At 45.0% G+C, this 22521-nt stretch overlaps 1 protein-coding gene across 1 annotated transcript in view; it reads right to left on the bottom strand.

Annotated features, from left to right (window-relative positions):
* The window catches only part of LOC121000988 (solute carrier organic anion transporter family member 1C1-like), a 238257-nt gene that overhangs the window by 74603 nt on the left and 141133 nt on the right, over positions 1-22521 (bottom strand). The window contains exons 5-7 of the mRNA XM_040431879.1: positions 18202-18317; positions 17367-17513; positions 10560-10658 (exon numbers count right to left, since the gene is read on the bottom strand). Coding sequence (XP_040287813.1) covers positions 10560-10658; positions 17367-17513; positions 18202-18317 — 362 coding nt within the window. The remainder of the gene's footprint in view (positions 1-10559; positions 10659-17366; positions 17514-18201; positions 18318-22521) is intronic.

Below are 22521 nucleotides of genomic sequence, written 5' to 3'. Positions count from 1 at the left end.
CTAGCAAACCATTCCATTAAATGTCAGGAATACGGAAGGGTTCCAAACAAAAAACCCAGGGACAGGCCTTGTCCTCCCAGAGCCAGAATGTGGGTAGTAGCAGCACCAGCCATCTGGCTAGAAGTAGTAGCGATCATAGTAGTAGTGGATCCAAAAAAGGGACGGCTCAGGGTCTGACAATATATGGATGTAGGTGCAACCAACCGACCTGGCTCACCCTGCCAGTATAAATGAAATTGAAAACAAAAGAATTGTGGGTGGGCACTCAAACTATGGACTAGGCAGAAAGCAATTTATTATGAGGTTAATAAAATATAAAATATACAATATAGAATATAAAATGTTACAATAAAATACAAACATATCATGTATATTACATATAAAATCTTAGTATGCTAGGCAATGCAAAATGTATATCGAGACCTGCAACATGTACAATCCTAAAGTTGCAGGCAATGCAGATCACAATGTGTGTATTAGGACCTGCAACAATATAGCAATGGACTGAAACTTGCAGCAATGTGAAGATTAAGTTGTTTGAGACATCCAAACAGTCAGTGAGGACTAATCTTAGTGAATGCTATCCCAATGTATCTAGTCATAGAGTTCAGCAGTGGTATATTATGACCCAATGTCTTGGTGGACACCTGACCATATTGGGAGGGTGTACAGGGACTGTGGGTCCCCCTTCCCCTTTTCCTAGGTCCCCTATCCTTGTTATAGGGCCCCATTCGTTTGGGTTAAGGTTCTGGTGCATTGGGGGTTAATGGTTGCAGGAAGGGGCGTGCTGCTGAGTGCCCCTTTATAAGGCTCTGCGTCCCCTCCCTCTTCCTCTTTGCAGAAGCGGTGTGTCCCTCCCTCCCTATTGTTTGGATACAAGGTTTATGTTGGTGGGTTTTTGGTCATGTAGGTCTTGTTAATTGGGGCATCCTATTAAGTCACAGCTGGCGGCTGGTAAAGAGAAGTTGGTTACTGAGCAGGTGAACTGGCGTAATCCGCCCGCTGGGAGTCCAGCGGCTGGCGGATCGCATGGGCTCAGCTATGGTTATGCCGTTTAAAGAATTAGCTGTGGCCGACTACCACCCAACAAAATTGTTAAATAAAAGTTATAAACGTGACAAGGTTGTCTGTGTCATTTGTGGTGGGAGGGCATGTCGGGGCCAAGGGTTAGATGGTTCCCTCACCCCTTCTCCTTTCCTGAAAGTGACTACCAACAGTCCTGGTAATATGTGCAAGGCTAAACAGCCATCAAAGGAATTCCTTCTGGATGAAATCCCATATGGAACAAATAGCCAGCCTATATGTAGATAGATATAAGAGGGAGTGTAGCAACTTACGTACCGATATCTTCCTGTGCGGCGTCCCGCATCAGCGGTACAGTGGACTCACCTCTATGTCCGTGTATTAGATATTGGAAGCTACCCTCCTCTCCCCCGAAAGTTCAGCAGTTTCACTTGTCAGTGGTGGCGGGGGAGCAGACTGCAATCACTGTTCAGCTGGTCGATTTTCATGCACCAGTCTCACGATAGTTTGCAGTGTTGGTTTTGGCTGTATTGCCGCTCCAGCTGAAAAATTTCCTCAGACAAATTCCATCGACTGTGTACAGCTTGGTAATTCCTACAGCATATATTTCCACGCCTGGGAAAGAGTAGCACACAGCAGTGCAGCTGCTAAAGTACTTCAAGCAGCAAACATCCTGCTGGCTGTCACCCTGCCAACTCCAACTAGGCAAGATGGTCAGCGGCAAAGGTGGCCCTAACATAGTGGCCGCGCTGAACCGGGGGGAAATAACACATGCTCCCTGCAAGACGTATGTCATTAACCTATTCTTGCAATGCTTTTTAATAAAGTGACCCACCTCCCACCACCACAAGCAGCAGAATCCACAGCAGCAGTAGTAGCAGCAGCAACAACAGTCAGTTCAGTCTCCTCAACATGATGGAGCAGTTTTTTCACATGCCATGCCAGGGTGAAGCAAATCAGCAAGTGCAGACATCTTTCCTCAACATCCAGGTTCAGGCCTACCTAGACTCTGGCCTGTCTCTGGCACATAACATGTTCCCTGACTCAATGGACCTCTGGGTAGGCAGACTGAAACAGTGGCTCGAACTGGCCCAGTATGCCATTTGTCTTCTTTCTTGCCCAGCCTCCATCTCGGAGAGGGTTTTCAGCGCAGCAGGGACTGTGGTGACACCCAAATGGACCAAGTTTTCCACCAGTGTCCAAAACATCACTCAATGAGCCAAGTCTGGATTCAGGAAGATTTTCACACTCCTCCGGCTGAGGCCAAAGAATAGAACTTGCATTGCTGACGGTGCCCATCTTGCAACTGTTGCTGTATGCCAGCCTACCATCGTGTTCTGTATGCCTGCTGCTGCTGCCATCATGCCACTGCTACCATCATGCCATTACTGCTTTCTGCCTGCCTGCCAACATGTACCAAATATCTGCTGCCAAACAGTCAACTGACCAAAAAGAAATCCCTTTAGGGGTCCCAACCTAATATATGTACAATTTAAAACTACATCTTTATTTTATCATCCTTAAAACATTATAAATGTGAAAAAAAGGAAAATTTTGTGTAAATAAAACTATCAGAGGACAGTTGAACAGGGTCACCAATGGTTATTATTAATAACTGGAGGGAGGGAGATATTTGTGCATGAACTCTCCTTTTTGTGAGTATTTTTATTTAGTTTGTGTGGTGTAATTATGAGTATTTATTCACTGTCACACCTCTTAGAGTCTATATTTACACTATATAGTGCTTTCTTTATACACTCTCTGCTACTACTCAGCAGATATTATATTGGGTGGGGGTTCAACTATACCAGTTGTCTGTGTGCTACCAATGCTATTCTATAACCATGATAATTCTATTACATGTCAGTGCTGCTCAGATAGACCACATTATCTGACAGTCTGTTATCATGCAGCTTCATTATTCTTGTAAGCTGCATTCTCTTGTCAATTGCCCTGCATATTATAAACGCACACTGCTGGATACATATTCACACAAGCCTACATTGCTCAGTCCGATACAATGTGGCTACCAGATCAAGCACACTGATACAGAGTATTCTCTATACAAACACAATTCCACAATTCAGGTACTAGGTGTCTATATCACACACATACACCTACTATTGAACATATACCCTCTCACTGTCCCTGTATTGATTGATTTAAACCCTCTACTGTCCTCTGACTAAAACTAAATGCACTACACCCCCCCTCCCGACATGTTTCGCCACGTGTGTGGCTTCTTCAGGTCACATCTAGGGCCTTCAATTTGATTAAATATCTGCTGCCGCTGCATCTATGTGCATCTCGCTTCTAATCCCCTACTGCCACCACTGTTAATGCTATGCGTCTACCACTACTACTACCACCAATAGACAGCCAATCTACTGCCTTGTATGTTCCTTGCTGCTTCTAGTATTGCTGCCACGTGCCTCTTATTTACTCTACCCTTTCCATGTCCACACAGTACTGCTCCTAAATACAACTGAGAATTTTTCTAGCCTCTTACAGAACAACCCACTGTTTCTTCTGACAATTAACCCTTGTGTGTGTCATATAAGCAGGCATTCTGACCCCATCAAGGCATAATTTTTGGATGCTTGATCCCCCTATAATCTATTTTTGTACGGCGGAAATCGCATCTTTAAACATTGAGCCCGCTCGCTTGTGCAGCGGGTGCCATAGCCACCGGGTTTCTGCACAGACCCGCAGCACATAAGGCTAATCGTATACATTTTACACACCCGCTCCCATAACAGCATTCCCCGGCTGAGATCAGAGAACCTGTTAGTGCTCATGCACATGAATTAACAAAAAGAGATAATGTTTTCTTAAAATGGTAAAGACTAGAGGGTGTTATATACCAATTTGGAGCCACTTTAGTTCCGCTAGAATTGAATTGGGTCCGAACTAAACTTTTTAAAAAATTCGGCAAACCAGAACCGAACTTCAGAAAGTTAGCTTATCTCTAGTATGACACTTTGAGGTGTCCTAGAACTCAGAACTCATTTTTTCCTCTTTTATCCTTCTATCTTGTTTTTATTTAGTTTTTTTTACATTTTCTCTCCCCGTCTCTTTTAAGCTCTTTATTGCAATAACAGGATTAGTAAATACCAGAGTGACACTGACATATATAGATTTGGGTAAACCCACGGTTGATGGTGTAAACAGCCACACTAAAAACACACCACGCCGTTGTATTTATTCTATTTTTAAGTAAAAAAAAAACACTCCATAAATTGTTCTTTATTGATGCCTGCCTATATTTATTGTAAAAGGATAGGGTCTGTCTCTGCCTGCCTGTTAACGCTTGTTACCTCTAGGCCTGTCGTATTCACTGAGACTTAACATGTTTATTTACTAATAAAATATTTGGTGCACACCTCTATGTCTTCCACAGATACAGTCAATGTAATATACAGTCAGGTCTTTACATTTCGGGACATCAACACAATTGTAACATTTTTTTCTCTATACACCACCACAATAGATTTGAAATGAAACAAACAAGATGTGCTTTACCTGCAGACTGTCAGCTTTAACTTGAGGGTATTTACATTCAAATCATGTGAACGGTGTAGGAATTACAACAGTTTGCTTATGTGCCTCCTACTTGTTAACCACCTCAGCTCCCTTACCTTAAACTCCCTTAATGACCAGACCACTTTTTACACTTCTGCACTACACTACTTTCACGGTTTATTGCTCGGTCATGCAACTTACCACCCAAATGAATTTTACCTCCTTTTCTTCTCACTAATAGAGCTTTCATTTGGTGGTATTTCATTGCTGTTAATCGAAATTTAACGAAATTTTTGCAAAAAAATGACATTTTTCACTTTCAGTTGTAAATTTTTTTTTAAAAAACGACATCCATATATAAATTTTTCTCTAAATTTATTGTTCCACATGTCTTTGATAAAAAAATATGGTTTCGGTAAAAGTTATAGCGTTTACAAACTATGGTACAAAAATGTGAATTTCCGCTTTTTGAAGCAGCTCTGACTTTCTGAGCACCTGTCATGTTTCCTGAGGTTCTACAATGCCCAGACAGTAGAAAAACCCCACAAATAACCCCATTTCGGAAAGTAGACACCCTAAGGTATTTGCTGATGGGCATAGTGAGTTCATAGAACTTTTTATTTTTTGTCACAAGTTAGCGGAAAATTATGATTTTTATATTATTTTTTTTTCATACAAAGTCTCATATTCCACTAACTTGTGACAAAAAATAAAAACTTCCATGAACTCACTATGCCCATCACGAAATAGCTTGGGGTGTCTTCTTTCCAAAATAGGGTCACTTGTGGGGTAGTTATACTGCCCTGGCATTTTAGGGGCCCTAATGTGTGGGAAGTAGTTTGAAATCAAAATGTGTAAAAAATGCCCTGTGAAATCCTAAAGGTGCTCTTTGGAATGTGGGCCCCTTTGCCCACCTAGGCTGCAAAAAAGTGTCACACATGTGGTATCGCCGTACTCAGGAGAAGTTGGGCAATGTGTTTTGGGGTGTCATTTTACATATACCCATACTGGGTGAGATAAATATCTCGGTCAAATGCCAACTTTGTATAAAAAAATTGGAAAAGTTGTCTTTTGCCAAGATATTTCTCTCACCCAGCATGGGTGACATCGCACGGCTGAGGCTTTCCCCCATCCTCAGCCGTGACATCATGATCCTAAGCATACCACCTCATCAGTGAAGCATGGTGGTGGTAGTGTCATGGCGTGGGCATGTATGGCTGCCAATGGAACTGGTTCTCTTGTATTTATTGATGATGTGACTGCTGACAAAAGCATTAGGATGAATTCTGAAGTGTTTCGGGCAATATTATCTGCCCATATTCAGCCAAATGCTTCAGAACTCATTGGCCGTTGCTTCACAGTGCAGATAGACAATGACCCAAAGCATACTGCAAAAGCAACCAAAGAGTTTTTTAAGGGAAAGAAGTGGAATGTTATGCAATGGCCAAGCCAATTACCTGATCTGAATCCGATTAAGCATGCATTTCACTTGCTGAAGACAAAACTGAAGGGAAAATGCCCCAAGAACAAGCAGGAACTAAAGACAGTTTCAGTAGAGGCCTGGCAGAGCATCACCAGGGATGAAACCCAGCATCTGCTGATGTCTATGCGTTCCAGACTTCAGGCTGTAATTGACTGCAAAGGATTTACAACCAAGTATTAAAAAGTGAAAGTTTGATTTATGATCAGTGCCACACAGGGGCGTAGCTAAAGGCTCATGGGCCCTGTTGCAAGATTTCAGCTTGGGCCCCCTTCCCTCAGTGCTTTGTGGCCAGGGGCAGGGAAGTACATTGCCTTCAAGCTGCCTGAGGCAAACATTGAAACTGCACCACCAGCTCCCCCCACCCATGCAAAATGCTTGACCTAACCCCTTCCCTCCAGCCAGAGGTGTTACTTGAACAGCATGCACTTTCCATAATACCAGTGTCTTATGTGCCACAAGGGTCTTTGGGCCCCTCAGGCTCCTGGGCCCGGTAGCGACTGCTACCTCTGCACCAGGGCTGGGACAAGGTCTACCACCAACAGAGGCTGAGCTGCCCAAGTGCGCCCCCCCCCCCCCCCTTTGCCTGCGCCCAGGGCCGGTGCAAGGTTTTTTACCAACACAAGCGAACCTACATTTTGGCGCCCCCGACCCCCCCTCCCCCTTCAGCTCACCTGGGGGAAGGGGGGGGGGGGGTGCGCCAAAATGTAGGTTCGTCCCATAAGACGCACCTAGGTTTTAAAGGAGGATAATAGGAAACAATATTTTTCATTCCACCTTAGGTCAGACCAGCCATCAGACCCCAGCTCACAGGCACAGCCCCAATGCCTCAGATCAGACCCCCATGTCAGCCATTAGCCCTCCATGTCATATTTCTCCCCGTCCATGGCACAGACAGACTACAGACATTGTCTCCGGCCCATCATGTAACCCCATCCTCACCCATGTCACATTTCTCCCCCTCCATTTGATTGCTCTAACACCTAAAGAAATCAGGGGTAAAAGGTATCAAACTACAATGTTTTATATTGCTTGCTCTTTTTGAGAGCATCAGGGTTTTTGCACATTTTACATACACAGCTCTGCTACATGCGCACACACACACAGCTCTGGGTGGCACATTATATATCACTGTGTTGCACATTTTACATACACAGCTCCGCTGTGCACATTATACATTCCTCTGTCTCATACAGCTCTGCTACATACACCACACACACTACTGTCCTGGATTCACACTATACACCTATCTTTGCTGCATTATACACATGAAGCACCCTCAGTTCTGCTACATGCACCCCACACACAGCTGCTCTGGGTAGGCAGACACACACAGCTCTGCTACATACACCACACACACTACTGTCCTGGATTCACACTATACACCTATCGTTGCTGCATTATACACATGAAGCACCCTCAGCTCTGCTACATGCACCCCACACACAGCTGCTCTGGGTAGGCAGACACACACACAGCTCTGCTACATACACCACACACACTACTGTTCTGGATTCACACTATACACCTATCTTTGCTGCATTATACACATGAAGCACCCTCAGCTCTGCTACATGCACCCCACACACAGCTGCTCTGGGTAGGCAGACACACACAGCTCTGCTACATACACCACACACACTACTGTTCTGGATTCACACTATACACCTATCTTTGCTGCATTATACACATGAAGCACCCTCAGCTCTGCTACATGCACCCCACACACAGCTGCTCTGGGTAGGCAGACACACACAGCTCTGCTACAAGCTCGCTGTACATCTTGTTTGCAGATTTGACTAAATCTGCAATGTGTGAATGAGGCCATACACATCATCCCTGCATTAACCCCTAAGTACCCGGAATTGTAAGTGCTAGGGTGCTAACCTCATATGTTCAACAGTTCAAGCCAAAGTCAGGAGCAGATGAGGATCATAAAGGCGCTACCAGTCCACAGCCTGGCTCCTCCCACCCACATGACCGTCACATGGTCATGACATCATCAAAGGTCCTGTAGCTTAGAAGGATCTCGCATCTACACTGAGCTGCAGAGCGCAGAGCCCCTATGTCTGGTATACTGGGAGGGGGGGCGCGGAGCTGAGGGATCCCCATATGTTTAGCTCTGCAGGGATAGACAGGGCACGCTGCCGGGAGGGGAGGGGAGGGGAGGGGAGGGCGCCCGGCAGCAAGTAAGTGATAAAAAAAAGAAAAAAAAAAAAAAAAAAAAAGGTTGGTTTTTCCGCCCACCCCAGGCTGCGCCCTGAGGCTGGAGCCTCCCCAGCCTCTGTGTCGGCCCGGCCCTGCTCTGCACCCCCTATAGCTACGCCCCTGGTGCCACAATCCAGCTCCAATGTCCTGTCCAACACACAATTATTGTCATAGACCTCATCCTCCCCACCACTTATCAAACTGTGATATGTCATTGTGGAATCCTTGACCCCCTCCTGGATACTACTGCCCTTGCAGCTATCACTGTTTCTACAAGTGTCATACCAACAGAGCTATGCATAGAGTCCCACGGTTCCCCCTGAGCCCCCTCCTAACGGCAATCCAAACGCTAAGGCTTCTCACACAAGTCATCAACAGGAAGACTATCTTACGTATATTTCGTAGCACATGGAGTGCTGTTCTCTCTTCTTAGTAAAAAAAAAAGACATCCCACTAGGAATGGGCAGTGAAGACAGATGATGCAAGTGAAAGGCTTCTCTGGGGCTGCAAGAAGGAGGAACAGGAGGAATGCGCTGAGTCCTAGCTCAAAGTCACGGTCTCAGAGTCAGAGATGACAAGGACATCTTCCTGCTGTGAATCAGAGAAGGAGTGAGCCATCTTGTCCACACTAATAATCTGGCGCCTATCAGAAGTCAGGGAGAACTGTGGCCTATTGACAATTTACAATGGTAGATTAATGCAGTCAAATTTATTGACAAACTGGTATATTGATGCAGTAAAATGTGTTGAATTAAATTGGACGGTATATTTACGCAGTAAAATGCACAGAATAAAACTGGATATTACCGTATTTTTCACCCCATAAGACGCATTTTTCCCCCCCAAAAGAGGGGGAAAAGTGACCCTGCATCTTATGGGGCGAATACTAATGAGCCGCTTCCATTATGGAAGCGCTCGTTAGTACTGGAGGACCAAGAAGCAGTAAAGGCTCTGTACTCACCGCTTCCTGGTCCTCGGCTGCTGGCTGTGAAGTCTGCGCACAGCGTGAGTGTGTCTCGTGATTTCACGCTGTGCGCAGCATTCAAGGCACAGCCGGTGGAAAGATGAAGAGGATCACGCTGTGGGTGAGGAGCAGCGGTGTCCAGGAACAGTAGAGGTAAGTGTTTTTTTATTTTGTGATCTGAGGCTGATGGGGGCTGAAATATCACAGCTGGGGGCTGAAATATCACTGGGGGCTGCTTATAAATGGATGGGGGCTGATTATTCATGGCTGGGGGCTTCTTTTAAATGGCTGGGGGCTGATATGAGGCATGGGGGTCTGATTGGGGGTTTTCTTTATATTGGGCTCTGATCTGAGGTCTTAATAACATTGGGGATCTGATTGGGGCTGTCAGATGAGGTCTGATTAATATTGGGGGTCTGATTGCTGATCTGAGGTCTAATGAAATTTTTTTTTTCTTATTGTCCTCCTCTAAAACCTAGGTGTCTCTTATGAGGCGGTGCGTCTTATAGGGCGAAAAATACGGTATATTAATGCATTAAAATGTGTTGCATTAAACTGGTATATTGAAGCTGTACAATGTGTTGAACTGCGTAATTATAAACCGTATCAAAATTGCAGCTGTGTTTTCAGTAATTAAAAGAGGCACAATTAAATAAAATTAAAAAAAGGCTGGCACAGAAAAAATTAGGCTGGTGCGTGCACTGCAGGATTTTAGTAATTGCAGTGCATTACATAAAGCTTTCCACTTCCCAGAAGCTGCCTTCCCTTCACCGTATGGGCTCAAGCACACAACCATATGTATTTTGCGTTTCGCTAAATGTGGATGACTTCTGTGTGCCATCCGTGTTGCATCAGTTTTTTAACGTGGAATGAGGACTCATTGACATCAGTTGGTCTGTGGGCCGCATTTTGCAGTTGTAGAAAGATGTTCTATCAGTTGCAGAACAGACATATGGATTTGGAAAGCACACGGAAGACATCCCTTTGCAGTTTTTTTGTTTTTTGAAAATTTTATGCCAATCTTTGAGTCTTTTAACATCTCCAAAAATAACAGTATGAAGATAAGTCATCAATACCTAAATAGTGGACAGCCCCTTTATGGTCAACATTAGCGGAATCCTTAAAGGGTTAATAGAAGCATTGGCTGACCAGAGGCACAGCTACAAACAGCTGCATACACCCCTGTATCAGGGAAATATTACAGTTGCTGCACCACAAACCACTATTGCCACCTTTGTCGCATTGCTTATGTGAGTTGACTTACTGGCTTCTTATATCTAACTTTGCTTCTTTGCATCCTACAACCATGATTTTTATGGCAACACAATCAATGAAGATTTATAAATAATAATGGTAACTCACCTAGATCCACAAATCCGATATCTACGTAGAACCTAGCGAATAATGAGCTAACCATCAATCCAGCCATAGGGCCCAACAACGCCACAGTGTGCAGACAAGCTGAGGAGAAAATAAAATCACCAAAATAACAGTATTGTCATAATAGTGTCAGGGATGCAGTAATCACAAAACACAGGTTTCCTTTTTAATCTGCCCCCTTCCACACTAGAGGCTAAACATCAGCACCACAAGGGTGACTCCAAGAATACAAGCTGATTATGAGAGTCCTAGCAGAGAAGCAGCTTCAAGGACTAGGCTTGTATACAGAAGTATCTACTGTAGCTAGGGTTACCACTAAGCAAAGTTTTAAAAAATTTGATTCGGACTCTTTGCCAAATTTTTCCTAAAGATTTGATTCGATCCGAAGTAATTTGTCGCGAAGCACGTTATAAATCTGCTTTTTCTCGGCCTGCAGGGAGATTGTATCTTGGTGTACATGACTGTGCATTGCAGAAACATGCATAGCTAGTCCGCGGTGGTAGTGAAACGCTTACTGTGCGTCAGTATGACAGGCAGGTGACAGGTGTCACTCTTAGACTCAGTTCATACTTCATTTATTTGGTCAGTTACTGGTCAAAAACTGACCAAATAAATGAAGTGTGAACTCAGCCTTACAGGTCAATGTTAGTGTCAGGTATAATGTACTTAACGAAAGAGTCACCCAAGATTCTACTATAGAGTGAAAGAGCGCACTCCTTTACACAGTCCTGCAAGTAGGACTTTACTGTAATGTGCTCTATTACACAGTCAGTATTAGGTCAGTTTTTTGCTCAGTATTTTATCAATATTAGTAAGACCAAAAAAAAAAAAAAAACAGCAGCGGATCCAAAACACTGATAACACCTTATGGGAATATTGGCATGTCTTCTCTGTTTTGGACCCACTCCTGCTTTTGGCTTCCAAATCATGAGCAAATCATGATGCAAAATACTGACTGTGTGATAGAGGCCTTATGGATGCTCCAAAGACAGGATCTGTTGTGTTTATTCAATTTTTTTAGTTCTTCTGACAGATCAGAAGAAGGGTAAAATAAATGGTGAGGTCAACAATGCCAAACAGGGACACCAGTGGCCCCGTCACAGAGTGGTGAGAGTGGCATCAGCATGAGAAGTCAACATAGTGGCCCAGTAACAAAGTGGTGAGTGTGGCAACAGCATGAGTAGTCAACATAGTGGCCCGGTCACAGAGTGGGGAGGTGGGGGTGAAGCAACAGTAGTGGAAGTAACAGCACAAGATAGTGGCAGTAGGAGAAGATGGCAGCAGAGGCAGTAGGTGTGTGGCATCAAGCAGATGGCAGCATCAGAATAGTGGCTAAAGCACGTGGCCAGAAGTAACGGGCCATTTTTTCACAATGTTTTGGTGTGGCTGCCAGAATGATCTAGTCTGATGCATCAGGCACTGGCGTGTGGAAACCCTGGCTATTCCACACCTGATTCATCTTTAAAAAGGTTAGTCTCTGAACATTTTGCGTTAAAAGTCGAGTTCTCTTTGGGGTAACTATGCCCACCACCGCACTAAACACCCGTTCTGATGCCACACTACTGGCAGGAAAGCTTGTCCAAGGTAAACTCGGTCAGCTGCGGCCACAAGTCAAGTTTGGCTGCCCAGTAGTCCAGGGGATCTTGGATCTGGGGTGGCAGGGTGCAGTCCAAGTATGCCACCAACTGCTGGTTCAGTCTATGGGCGATGGTGCACATAAGTAACCACCAACTGACCACATAGGATGTCTCGATAGGAGTTTTGTTCAGCAGGTGGAAAAAGGCCCCCATTTTGGAGCAGTAGCGAGGGTCTAACATGGTGGAGAGCCATTAGGCATTCCTTTGTACAAGGGAATCAGAGAGACTCCTTGCCTCCACCTCAACTGCATACTACCATCTCCCTCCAGCTCCTCCTGCTACTCTTCTGTCACCTCCTCCACCAGTTCAGTTCCCACAGGGCTCAAGTAGCCATGAGATGTAGGCGCCACATATCCTGTCCCCTGGCCAGCCAGATTTATCAGCATATGCTGATAGGTTAGTGGCCTGAGGAAGTGTACTAGCATGAAATGGTTGTTGCTGTTTGTCTTGCCTGTGTGGCATCTATGTTGCAGGTCTATGTCATGCAATTTGCCTACTTTTTTCTTGATGGAAAAGAAGATGTCGAACTACAATGGTGAGTGCCATTTGTATTTCGCTTTATGGATTGGATTTTATCAGCATATGCTCCAGGACATGAAGGAGTGGAATGACATCATTCACCCCGTCCTCCTGGCAACTGACAAATAAAGTGGCCTCCTCTAAGGGCCTGAGCAATTGGCAGGTGTCACACATGAGCTGCCACTGGATAACGTCGAAGTTACACAGGGGAGTGCTCCTGTCCGCCTGCATCATCAAGAAATCATTCACGGCCTTCCTCTGCTCATATAGTCCGTCCAACATGTGGAGGATGGAGTTCCAATATGTGGGAACTTAGCATATGAGGCAATGTTGGGGAACACTATTCTGCCTTTGCAGCTTAAGGAGGGCATGTTTTGCAGTGTAAGAGTGGCTGAAGTGCATGCACAGCTTCCTGCCCACTTATAATTTACATTCAGATTAAACACGTGAGCCATGCAGGGTGCATGGGTCATCCCTCCTTGACGCAGCACTGACAGAATGTTCTTCCCGTTATCAGTGACCATGGTACCAATCTTCAGTTGGTGAGGAGACAGCCAGGATTCAATTTATTGTTGAAGGATATGGAGCAGTGCCTTCCTTGTGTGACTATGTTCTCCCAGGCAGGCCAGATGCAGAACAGCATTACACCACCATGCTCTGCATAGGTGGTATGTTGGAGGACCACTCCGAATTGTGCCTACAGTGGAGGCTGAAGAGAAGGTTTAGGATGAGGAGGCAGAGGAGGACATTCACGCAGGATTCACAGCTTGAGAACGCGGAGGTGGTATTGCGGTCACATGGCCAAGCTGCTGGTGTGCCTGGCAGGAACCACATTTACCTGTGGGCCGTAAAGAACAGATATTGTCCTTGACCATAGTTACAGCTCCACACGTCAGCGCTGCAGTGAACTGTAGCAGACACCGATAGGCTCAAGGACTGGCCCGACTTCTGTTCAACATAGGTGTGCAGGGCTGGTATAGCCTTTTTAGAGAAGTAAAGATGGCTTGGGACTCTCCACCTTGGCTCGGCACAAGCCATCAGTTCTTTGAAAGGTGCAAAGTCAACCACATGGAAAGTGAGGGACTGTAGTACCAGCAACTTGACCAGGAGCACGTTCAGCTTCTGCGCCGTTGGATGACTGCACACATACTGTTGTCTTTTTGCAATTACCTCCGTGATCGATTGCTGGCGAATTGAGTGATGAGGGGTAGGAGGAGGAGGAGCATCAGGACCAGCAGACGATGGGAAGGAAGCACAGCTCCCTTCTGCTGAGGTGGTGGAGCCTTGACTGCTGGAAAAGGGTTGCAGGCCACTAGGAGATGCCTCAGACTGTACCACAACATTAAAGCCAAGGTTTTGCCAGTCTACTTTATGGTGACGCTCCATGTGTTGACACAGGGCCGTGGTGATCTCACACTGCTGCCACGCTTGCACCCTGCTGGCCCAGCCGCTGTCTCATGCGCAAATAGCCACCCTCACCCCCGATGATAATGATGAAGCCCTCTCTTCACCCGGCTCTCACATGCAATTGGCTACATCATCATCCACTACTGTCTGCATGTCACTGATGTCACCCTCTCCAGTCTTATGACCGCATCCCTGACTGCCCACAACAACTGCTCCCATGCGACTCTCATTGTCGCTACTTGCCCACCTACAGGAGGAAGCAGCGGATCTTTCCTCCAAATCTGGGCTGGAAAGTAGCTGCTAACTGTCCTCGATAAGCTCGTCCTTGCTGAAAAGCAAGCAGCATACAATACTTCCTGCGCAGAAAAAGAAAGAGGCAGGTTCAGGTCAGGTGGGGGCACAGAGCTTGTTACTGGGTCATGCCAACTAAAGCATGGTGTCAGAGGAACTTTTTATTATTTATTTCAGTCTTAGACTATAAAAGCATTTTTGAAGAAAAAAAAATCATGTTTTAGTGTCTCCATTTTTTCAGAAGCCATATTTTTGTTACTTTTTGGGCGATTGTCTTATGTAGGGCCTCATTTTTTGCAGGAAGAGATGATGGTTTGATTGGTACCATTTTGGGGTGTGTATGATTTTGTGATTTATTTATTTTTTTACGGCGTTCATCTGACGGGGTAGATCATGTGATATTTTTATAGAGCAGGTTGTTATGGATGCGGTTATACCTAATACGGTATGTGTACTTTTTTTTACATTTATTTCAGTTTTACACTATAAAAGCATTTTTGAGGACAAAAAAATCATGTTATGTTTTCTGAAAGCCATATTTTTTTTATCTTTTTGGCAATTGTCTTGTGTAGGGCCTCATTTTTTGCGGGAAGAGATGACGGTTTAATTGGTACTACTTAGGGGTACAGTTTTTGAGATGTAAGGTGACCAAAAAATTGCATTTTTGCGATTTTTTTTTTTTTTTTTACGACATTCACCTGAGGTGGTAGATTATGTGACATTTTCGTAATGGACACGGCGATACCTAAATGTCTGTTTTTATTTCGATTTTTTTTTTAAACACTATTTTTATGGTGAGGAGGCTTTTTTTTATTTGAAACTATTATTTTTTTATTACAAAAAACCACTTTTTTTTAATAAAAAAACACACATCACCTTTTCAGGGTTTTATCCCTGTTTCCATTCAGTACAATACATTATATATGGTACTGAATTGAACTGTCAGCATCTTACATAGTAGGACGCTGACAGTTGCCTAGGAGACCCAGCCTGCAGGCTGGATCTGGATCTCCTGGGCTTCCTTAACTGGCAGGCTCCGATGCCTGTGATGCCTTAGGTTTTGGCTTTCCGTTTCTGAGATCCGTCACGGGCTCTCACAAGCGGTCCAAAATGGATCAGTATTGCCCTAATGCATTCTGAATGGAAAAGGAACCACGCAGAATGCATCAGTTTGCCTCTGTTCAGTCACCATTCTGCTCTGGAGGCGGACAACAAAACGCTGCCTGCAGCGTTTTGCTGTCCGCCTGACGAACCAGAGCCAAACGAAAGTCAATGGGGGACGGATCCGTTTTCTATTGTGCCAGATTGTGTCAGAGGAAACGGATCCGTCCCCATTGACTTACATTGTGTGTCAGGACAGATCTGTTTTCTATGACACAATCTGGCACAATAGAAAACGGATCCGTCCCCCATTGACTTTCAATGGTGTTTAAGACGAATCCGTCATGGCTATAGAAGACATAATACAACCGGATCCATTCATGACAGATGCAGGTGGTTGTATTATTGTAACAGAAGCGTTTTTGCAGATCCATGATGGATCCGCAAAAAATGATAGTGTTAAAGTAGCCTAAGGCATCGGAGCTGCCTTGGCAACCATCGGGACCCTGTCACCGCAGTGCGTGGGGGAAGGTGGCGATGGAATCCGAGGGAGCCCCCTCCCTCTGCAAACCCTGCACGTGCCACGGTCAGCGCTGACCGCGGCAAGTGAAAGGGTTAATCAACTAGCATGACCGCATATAGTGATGCTGGCGGATGCAGCAGGGGCCCGGCTATCTGTAACAACAAGAAGCCGCATTCCCTCACGTACATGTACGTGAGAATGCGTGAAGGGGTTAAAGAAGTTGTCCGGGCTTCTACTATTGATGACCTATCCTCAGGATAGGTCATCAATATCAGGTCGGCAGAGGTCCGACACTCGACACTCCCGCTGATCAGCTGTATGAAAACACGGCGTTAAAGGTAAAAACTCAAACCACTTAGACATAGAGATCAATCCTAGCAAATTAAAGATTTTCTATAGATAAAAACATATTTTCCGGACCTGCAGTTTGCAGTTTTCTAAACAGATACAGTCTGTGCGGTCCATTAAGTGATGTTTATATATGTCATTAGATGGAGATGACGTTTCCATTATTTTATTTGTTCTCCTTCAATAATGTTTTGTGATTATTTTAATTTATTTTGTGCTATTAAATTTTTTGCAATTGCTAAATAAATATGAAATGTCCTGATATATAGAAAACAAAACTCCGGTACAATGTCCTAGTATATATAATGATATATATGTAGATTCCAGTACATTGTACATCAGAATACATAATGTATGAGAAAAATACTGAAGTTTTTATCCATAGAAAATTTGCCCTATAGCTCAATGGTTGGAGTCTTTGCTTTCAATGCAAAAGGTTGTTGGTTTGATTTAAATAGAGACTGAAGGAAAGTTAAATACATAAGGGGTTCCCCAGGCTTGGGGAATACCCAGCATCAGACTGGCCCACCGGAGTACCAGAAGATCTTCCAATGGGCACAGTCTCTGATAACATAATGGGTTCCAGTAGTCCAAGAGAATAAAAACACATTTGGGGAAACTGCCAATCACTTGCTACTCTAGGGTCTCTATTGAGAATATGAGAGTTGGGCCCTGAGAATAATTTACTCTGGTGGGCCCAAGTAACCCCAGTCCAACGCTGGGAATACCCCCTGCTTCAGGGCCATTGCACTTACTCCATAGTGGACACAGACAGTGACTCCCAGAAACACAGAGTCCATATATGGACAACACCGGCAAGTTAATGAGTTAGTAAAAAAAAAAATACTGGGACCAATAGTCTGAGCAAAATATTGGCTATGCTGGTGGAATACTGGCCAGATGGCAACCAAACTGTAGCTCCACCTACTCTTTATATCTGCTAACCTATGACATCACCATTACCTATATATAGTGCTGTGTTCTCTGGCTCAGCAAAATCATCAATGTAGGAAATTCCCAGAGGAGTGATGGGGGTCTCTCCGATTCCTCGCAGCATATTCCCGACCAAGACGTAAACCCAAAAGTGAGAGCTTGTCTCCTTCACACACTCTGAAAACATAAACAGGTCACATGTAGCGGTAAAGATGTTGTAAGCTTAGACCAACTGCCTAGACCTGCGCCAGATTTATCACAGGGGTTTAGACTGGATGATAAATGTAGTGTATTGCCAGACACATTTCTTCAGCTCTATACCAACTATTGGTTGTCTTAGTTTGCAAATGAAGTTAAATTTTGTGGTCCACTTTTGCTAAAAAATATCACATATTAGGGAACACAATCTGTGAATCCATGCAGTCATGTTGTGATATGTGGTTAATTTCTGTAAACCAAGATGCAACACTTTTTGGTGCAATTTACAGTATGTAAACATCTAGGTGCACTCACTTGAGTAAATGCAAGCTATTGTGTATAAAAATGGTGATAAATATGACTGCAGGTAACATCTACTACATTATCTGTGGAGTTATCACTGTGTGTTATCATAAAATGTGCTGAGGGCCAACTATCCTGGAATATCCGGGAGGCACCTGGAAAAAGGCGAGATCTCCCGAACTCCCAGAAGACCTAACAAATCTTCCGGGTGCCTTGCGGAGGGGTGCTTTCTCTTGGAGAGCGACCCTCCATGTACTTAACTGTATGTGGTTGCTGTTTGGCACGTGACTGTTTTTTTCCCTTCTTCGTACTACATCTGTTTATGTTATATTTTGATCACATGAGTCTGAGGTCAGTTACTTACCTGGTTTGATGTCCTCAGTTAATGTTCTCTTGTCGAGACATGGGGAGACACTATAGGTGGAGTCTGTAGAATTGATGGGCGAAGTTATTTGCACCTTCACTGCATCATACTTATAACTGTGAATATAAAAGCGTGTGAGTACACTGCCTCGGCCAATCAGTGCTACGCTTGCTTTCTCCTCCAAGACGTCATGCGGTCAGCAAAGCACAGCACACAAGCTATTGCTGGCTGCGAATAGAGAGACCTGTGTGCAACAGAAGAGCCCACCCTCAGGAGCAGTGGCGTTGCTACGCTCTGAAAACATCCGGGGCGCAAGCCCACTGTGTTGAAATTGCACAATAAAGGCATGCTTAAAGGGGTGTTCTGGTTTATGCAAATGAAGTGCAGTACTGCAGACTGCAGTCATTAATATAATACAACATTTGGTAACTTTCCAATATCTGTTATGTTTCATTTCCTCACCACTGCGAGATCTCCCGGGATTGCGCACCGAAGTGACTGAACTCATGCCCTCAGAACGCAAGTAGCGGATCAGCGGAACAAGTACAAGGGGGGTGAGGGGATGATCTGTGGTGGGTTGCCCAGGTCCAATCAATATTAAAGGGCCCTAGAATAGCCAAATTTTAAAAAAATTTCTACCAGGCCAGCATAACATTCAGGGCACTGGACAAAACATCCGGGGCTCAAGCACCGAATGTTTTGACCTAACAACGTCCCTGCTCAGGAGAACTCAGGCAGATTACCAACGTACGTTTCTGGTAGGCCAATTACCTTTTACAATGCAGTGGGCCACCTGACTGCTCCATATATTACAGTATGTAACACACATAACAGACCCCTAGCCCTGCCGTGCTATGGGGATTTAAGGAGTCCCTGCTCTGAGAGTCCCATGCTTGGCTGTATATGGCTATCTACATTAGTCTCATGATGACTCCATATATGGCTCTTTCCATATATACAGTAGAGTCATCCCTGGGGGTATCCCAAAATACTGTTAGCATCATCTATGGGGGTACCCCTGTATATTTGAAATTTATTCTGTCCCTACATTTAGTTCTGTATGGGAGACTGACACACAAACCAGTAGGCTACAGAGCCCATTATTAGAAAGCTTTTCTCTAACAAATCTTCTTCCCTGCACTATTAGAATGCACTAGTTGTATGTAGATAGGGCGGAAATTACTTGTATTTTAACCTCCTCATGTCCTCTGCTGTACATGTGCAAATGGTTGGCAAGGAACAGGGCTAACCAACCTGTTCCTCCCCCTTGGTTGGAGTGGGCTAGAGGGGAAGTTCCTGGGTAACCTAAGAGAGGAGAGGAAGCACACATCTGGGCTCCTGCTCCCTTGAAGGATTCTCTAGAGAGAACATCACAATCATATTCTCAAGTAAATCCTTGAGAAGTAATATGGCAGAGTGACTAGCTAACACCTGCATTAAAGCCACTGCTGGAAAGTGAGGGACTATGGCTAAGTCACCCATCAACCGGACTACTGTTAGGCCAGTTACTATAAAAGTTGAGTCTAGATCTGATAGTGCTTACAAGTGCTAAGTTGCAGCCATCCATAATCTTTACTGATGCCAAAAAAATTGCATGTGGAATGGTTTTTCCATCACATTATACACTGCTCCTATCCAGGGGTTACGACAGCCCTGCAATTCAGCAGCGATGGTTGTGCTTGCACACTGTAGCAAAAAAAAGTGCTGGCCTATGCGTACTTCCATGGTTTGGCCACCAGAGAGGCTGATGCCTTTTCTTATACTGTGCAAGCACAGCCACCGCTACTGGAAGGAAGGGTGGTCGCAACCCCTGAATGCGAGCAGCCTATAATGTGATGGAAAAATGAATCAATCCAGCAAAGAAGGCAATATGGACAATCACCATACATTAGTAAGTGCCTTGTATTAACTTTTTATACATTATGTCAAGTGCCATTTGCTGAAGTAAGACAACCCCTTTAATACAAAGGGCACCCCAAATACCATCATGCAAGAGCCCCAACATCAGGGTGTGCCACTATGATTTATATGAACTGTCATTTTGTCACTTCACCTCCCTGAAAAACGGATAAAAAAGCAATACACATGCCAAAATAGTATCAACAAAAACTAAAGATCACCCCACAAAATATGAGCCCTCACTCAACTCAGTAGAGTGACTATTAAAAAAGTTATGGGGGTCAGAATAGGCGATACAAAAAGAAAAATAATTTTGTCCAAAGTTTTTATTTTTTTGTTTTACCCCTTCCCGCAATATCAAACAAAAACACAAGTAGCCACTCTTGGCTCTATACCAATCTTGGTGTAAGTTGTCGAGTCAGGAGACTAGGCACTTGGTTCAGGACCTTCCTGACACCGCCCCCCACCCCTTTTCACTGACTGCTCCGTAGACGGAGGGAGGCGTGCAGTTGATTGGATTGGTCCGGAGCAAATTAGGGAGGCGTGTTATGAACTGATTAGTCGGGAGGCATAGTGCTCGATCCAAGTACCACCCCCCTTTTTCACTTAGGGAGGTGTGGTAGCAGTTGCTTTGCTTGGTGGCAGAGGGGAGGTGGGTCAACAGCTGGTAGGGATCACTATGGGTTGGCTGTTTGGATGTAGACGCTTCCCATTTTTTGTCGTCTATCACATTGTCACTGGCAATTATATTTGTCAATCATACTAGGGGGGCTTTATATATCCCAGTTGGAATGGTTGCCTTCAATTCTGCCTGTTACCCATGAAGAAGCCAGAGTCTCTGGCGAAACATGTCGGGGGGCAGTGTTCTGTGGTTTTAACTACTTGTTTACCTGCATCAGCTGCAGGGTCGGTGCAAGGATTTTTGCCGCCCTAGGCAAGATAAAAATTGCCGCCCCCCAGCCCCCCCCTTATCAGATGATCTGCCTATATCATGACATCACATATGTTCCACCCCTTTCTCAGCATTTAAATTAAAATAACTGCTATGTTTCCCTTAGGGTTAATCAAGCTTCTTGTAGCTGTCTCCCTGACAGCCGCTAGAGGTGCTTCCGCGATTCTCACTGTGAAAATTACAGTGGGAAGACGCGGAACATAGTTTTGAATGCCTGTGCATTCGCAGCTGAGAGGAGGATCGGGGAGAAGAGTTCCCAGTGACGGCGCTGGAGAAAGGTAAGTGGCTGAAGGGGTTTTAACCCCTTCAGCCCAGTGGGAGGGGGACACGAGGGTGCCCCACTCCTAACAACTATATAGTGCCAGGAAAATTTGTTTGTTTTCCTGGCACTATAGTGCTCCTTTAACACCAGTACTGCACAGTGTCTTTTCTCTGCAGAACCAGGCTATAGACACCAGTACCACTACATTAAACTGTAGTGGTTCTGGGACTATAGTGTCATTTTAGGCTCCATTCACACATCCGCAATTTAGTTCTGCATTTTGCGGAACGGAATTGCAGACCCATTCATTCCTTTGGGGCAGCACGATGTGCTGCCCGGACACGGAATTGCGGATCCGCACTTCCGGGTCCGCACTTCCATTCCGCAAAAAAATAGAACATGTCCTATTCTTGTCTGCAATTGCGGACAAGAACAGGCATATTCTATTAGTGCCGGCAATGTGCGGTCCGCAAAATGCGGAACGCACATTGCGGCTTTCCGTGTTTTGTGGCTCCGTGTATCTGCAAAACACATTGCGGACGTGTAAATGGAGCCTTAATGTGAGGTAAATTTGTTTCCAATGTAGTATTAATAACTGAACAATTACATAATAAACATATTGCATTGTCTACTTACCACCAGGACAATAAGATGATCTGGTCTCTGGCTGCAGTCTGGCTCTTGGTCTGGCTCTGGGGACACCCTTGTCACTCTCTTCTCCCCCCCTCCCTTGTCACTCTCTTCTCTCCCCCCTCCTTCCCTTGTCACTCTCTTCTCCCCCCTCCCTCCCTTGTCACTCTCTTCTCCCCCCTCCCTTGTCACTCTCTTCTCCCCCCTCCCTTGTCACTCTCTCCCCCCCCCTCCCTTGTCACCCTCATTCCCCCCCCTCCCTTGTCACTCTCATTTACTCCCCCCCCCTCCCTTGTCACTCTCATTTACTCCCCCCACTCCCTTGTCACTCTTATTTACTCCCCCTTGTCACTCTCATTTACTCCCCCCTCCCTTGTCACTCTCATTTACTCCCCCTCTTGTCACTTTCATTTATTCCCCCCTGTCACTCTCATTTACTACCCCCCCTTGTCACTCTCCCCCCTCTCTTGTCACTCTCATTTACTCCCCCCCTTGTCACTCTCATTTACTCCCCCTCCTCCCTTGTCACTCTCATTTACTCCCCCCCCTCCCTTGTCACTCTCATTCATTCCCACCT

Source organism: Bufo bufo, chromosome 1 (genome assembly GCF_905171765.1).
Source record: "Bufo bufo chromosome 1, aBufBuf1.1, whole genome shotgun sequence".
NCBI lineage: Eukaryota > Metazoa > Chordata > Amphibia > Anura > Bufonidae > Bufo > Bufo bufo.
This window is presented reverse-complemented; position numbering and strand designations above follow the sequence as displayed.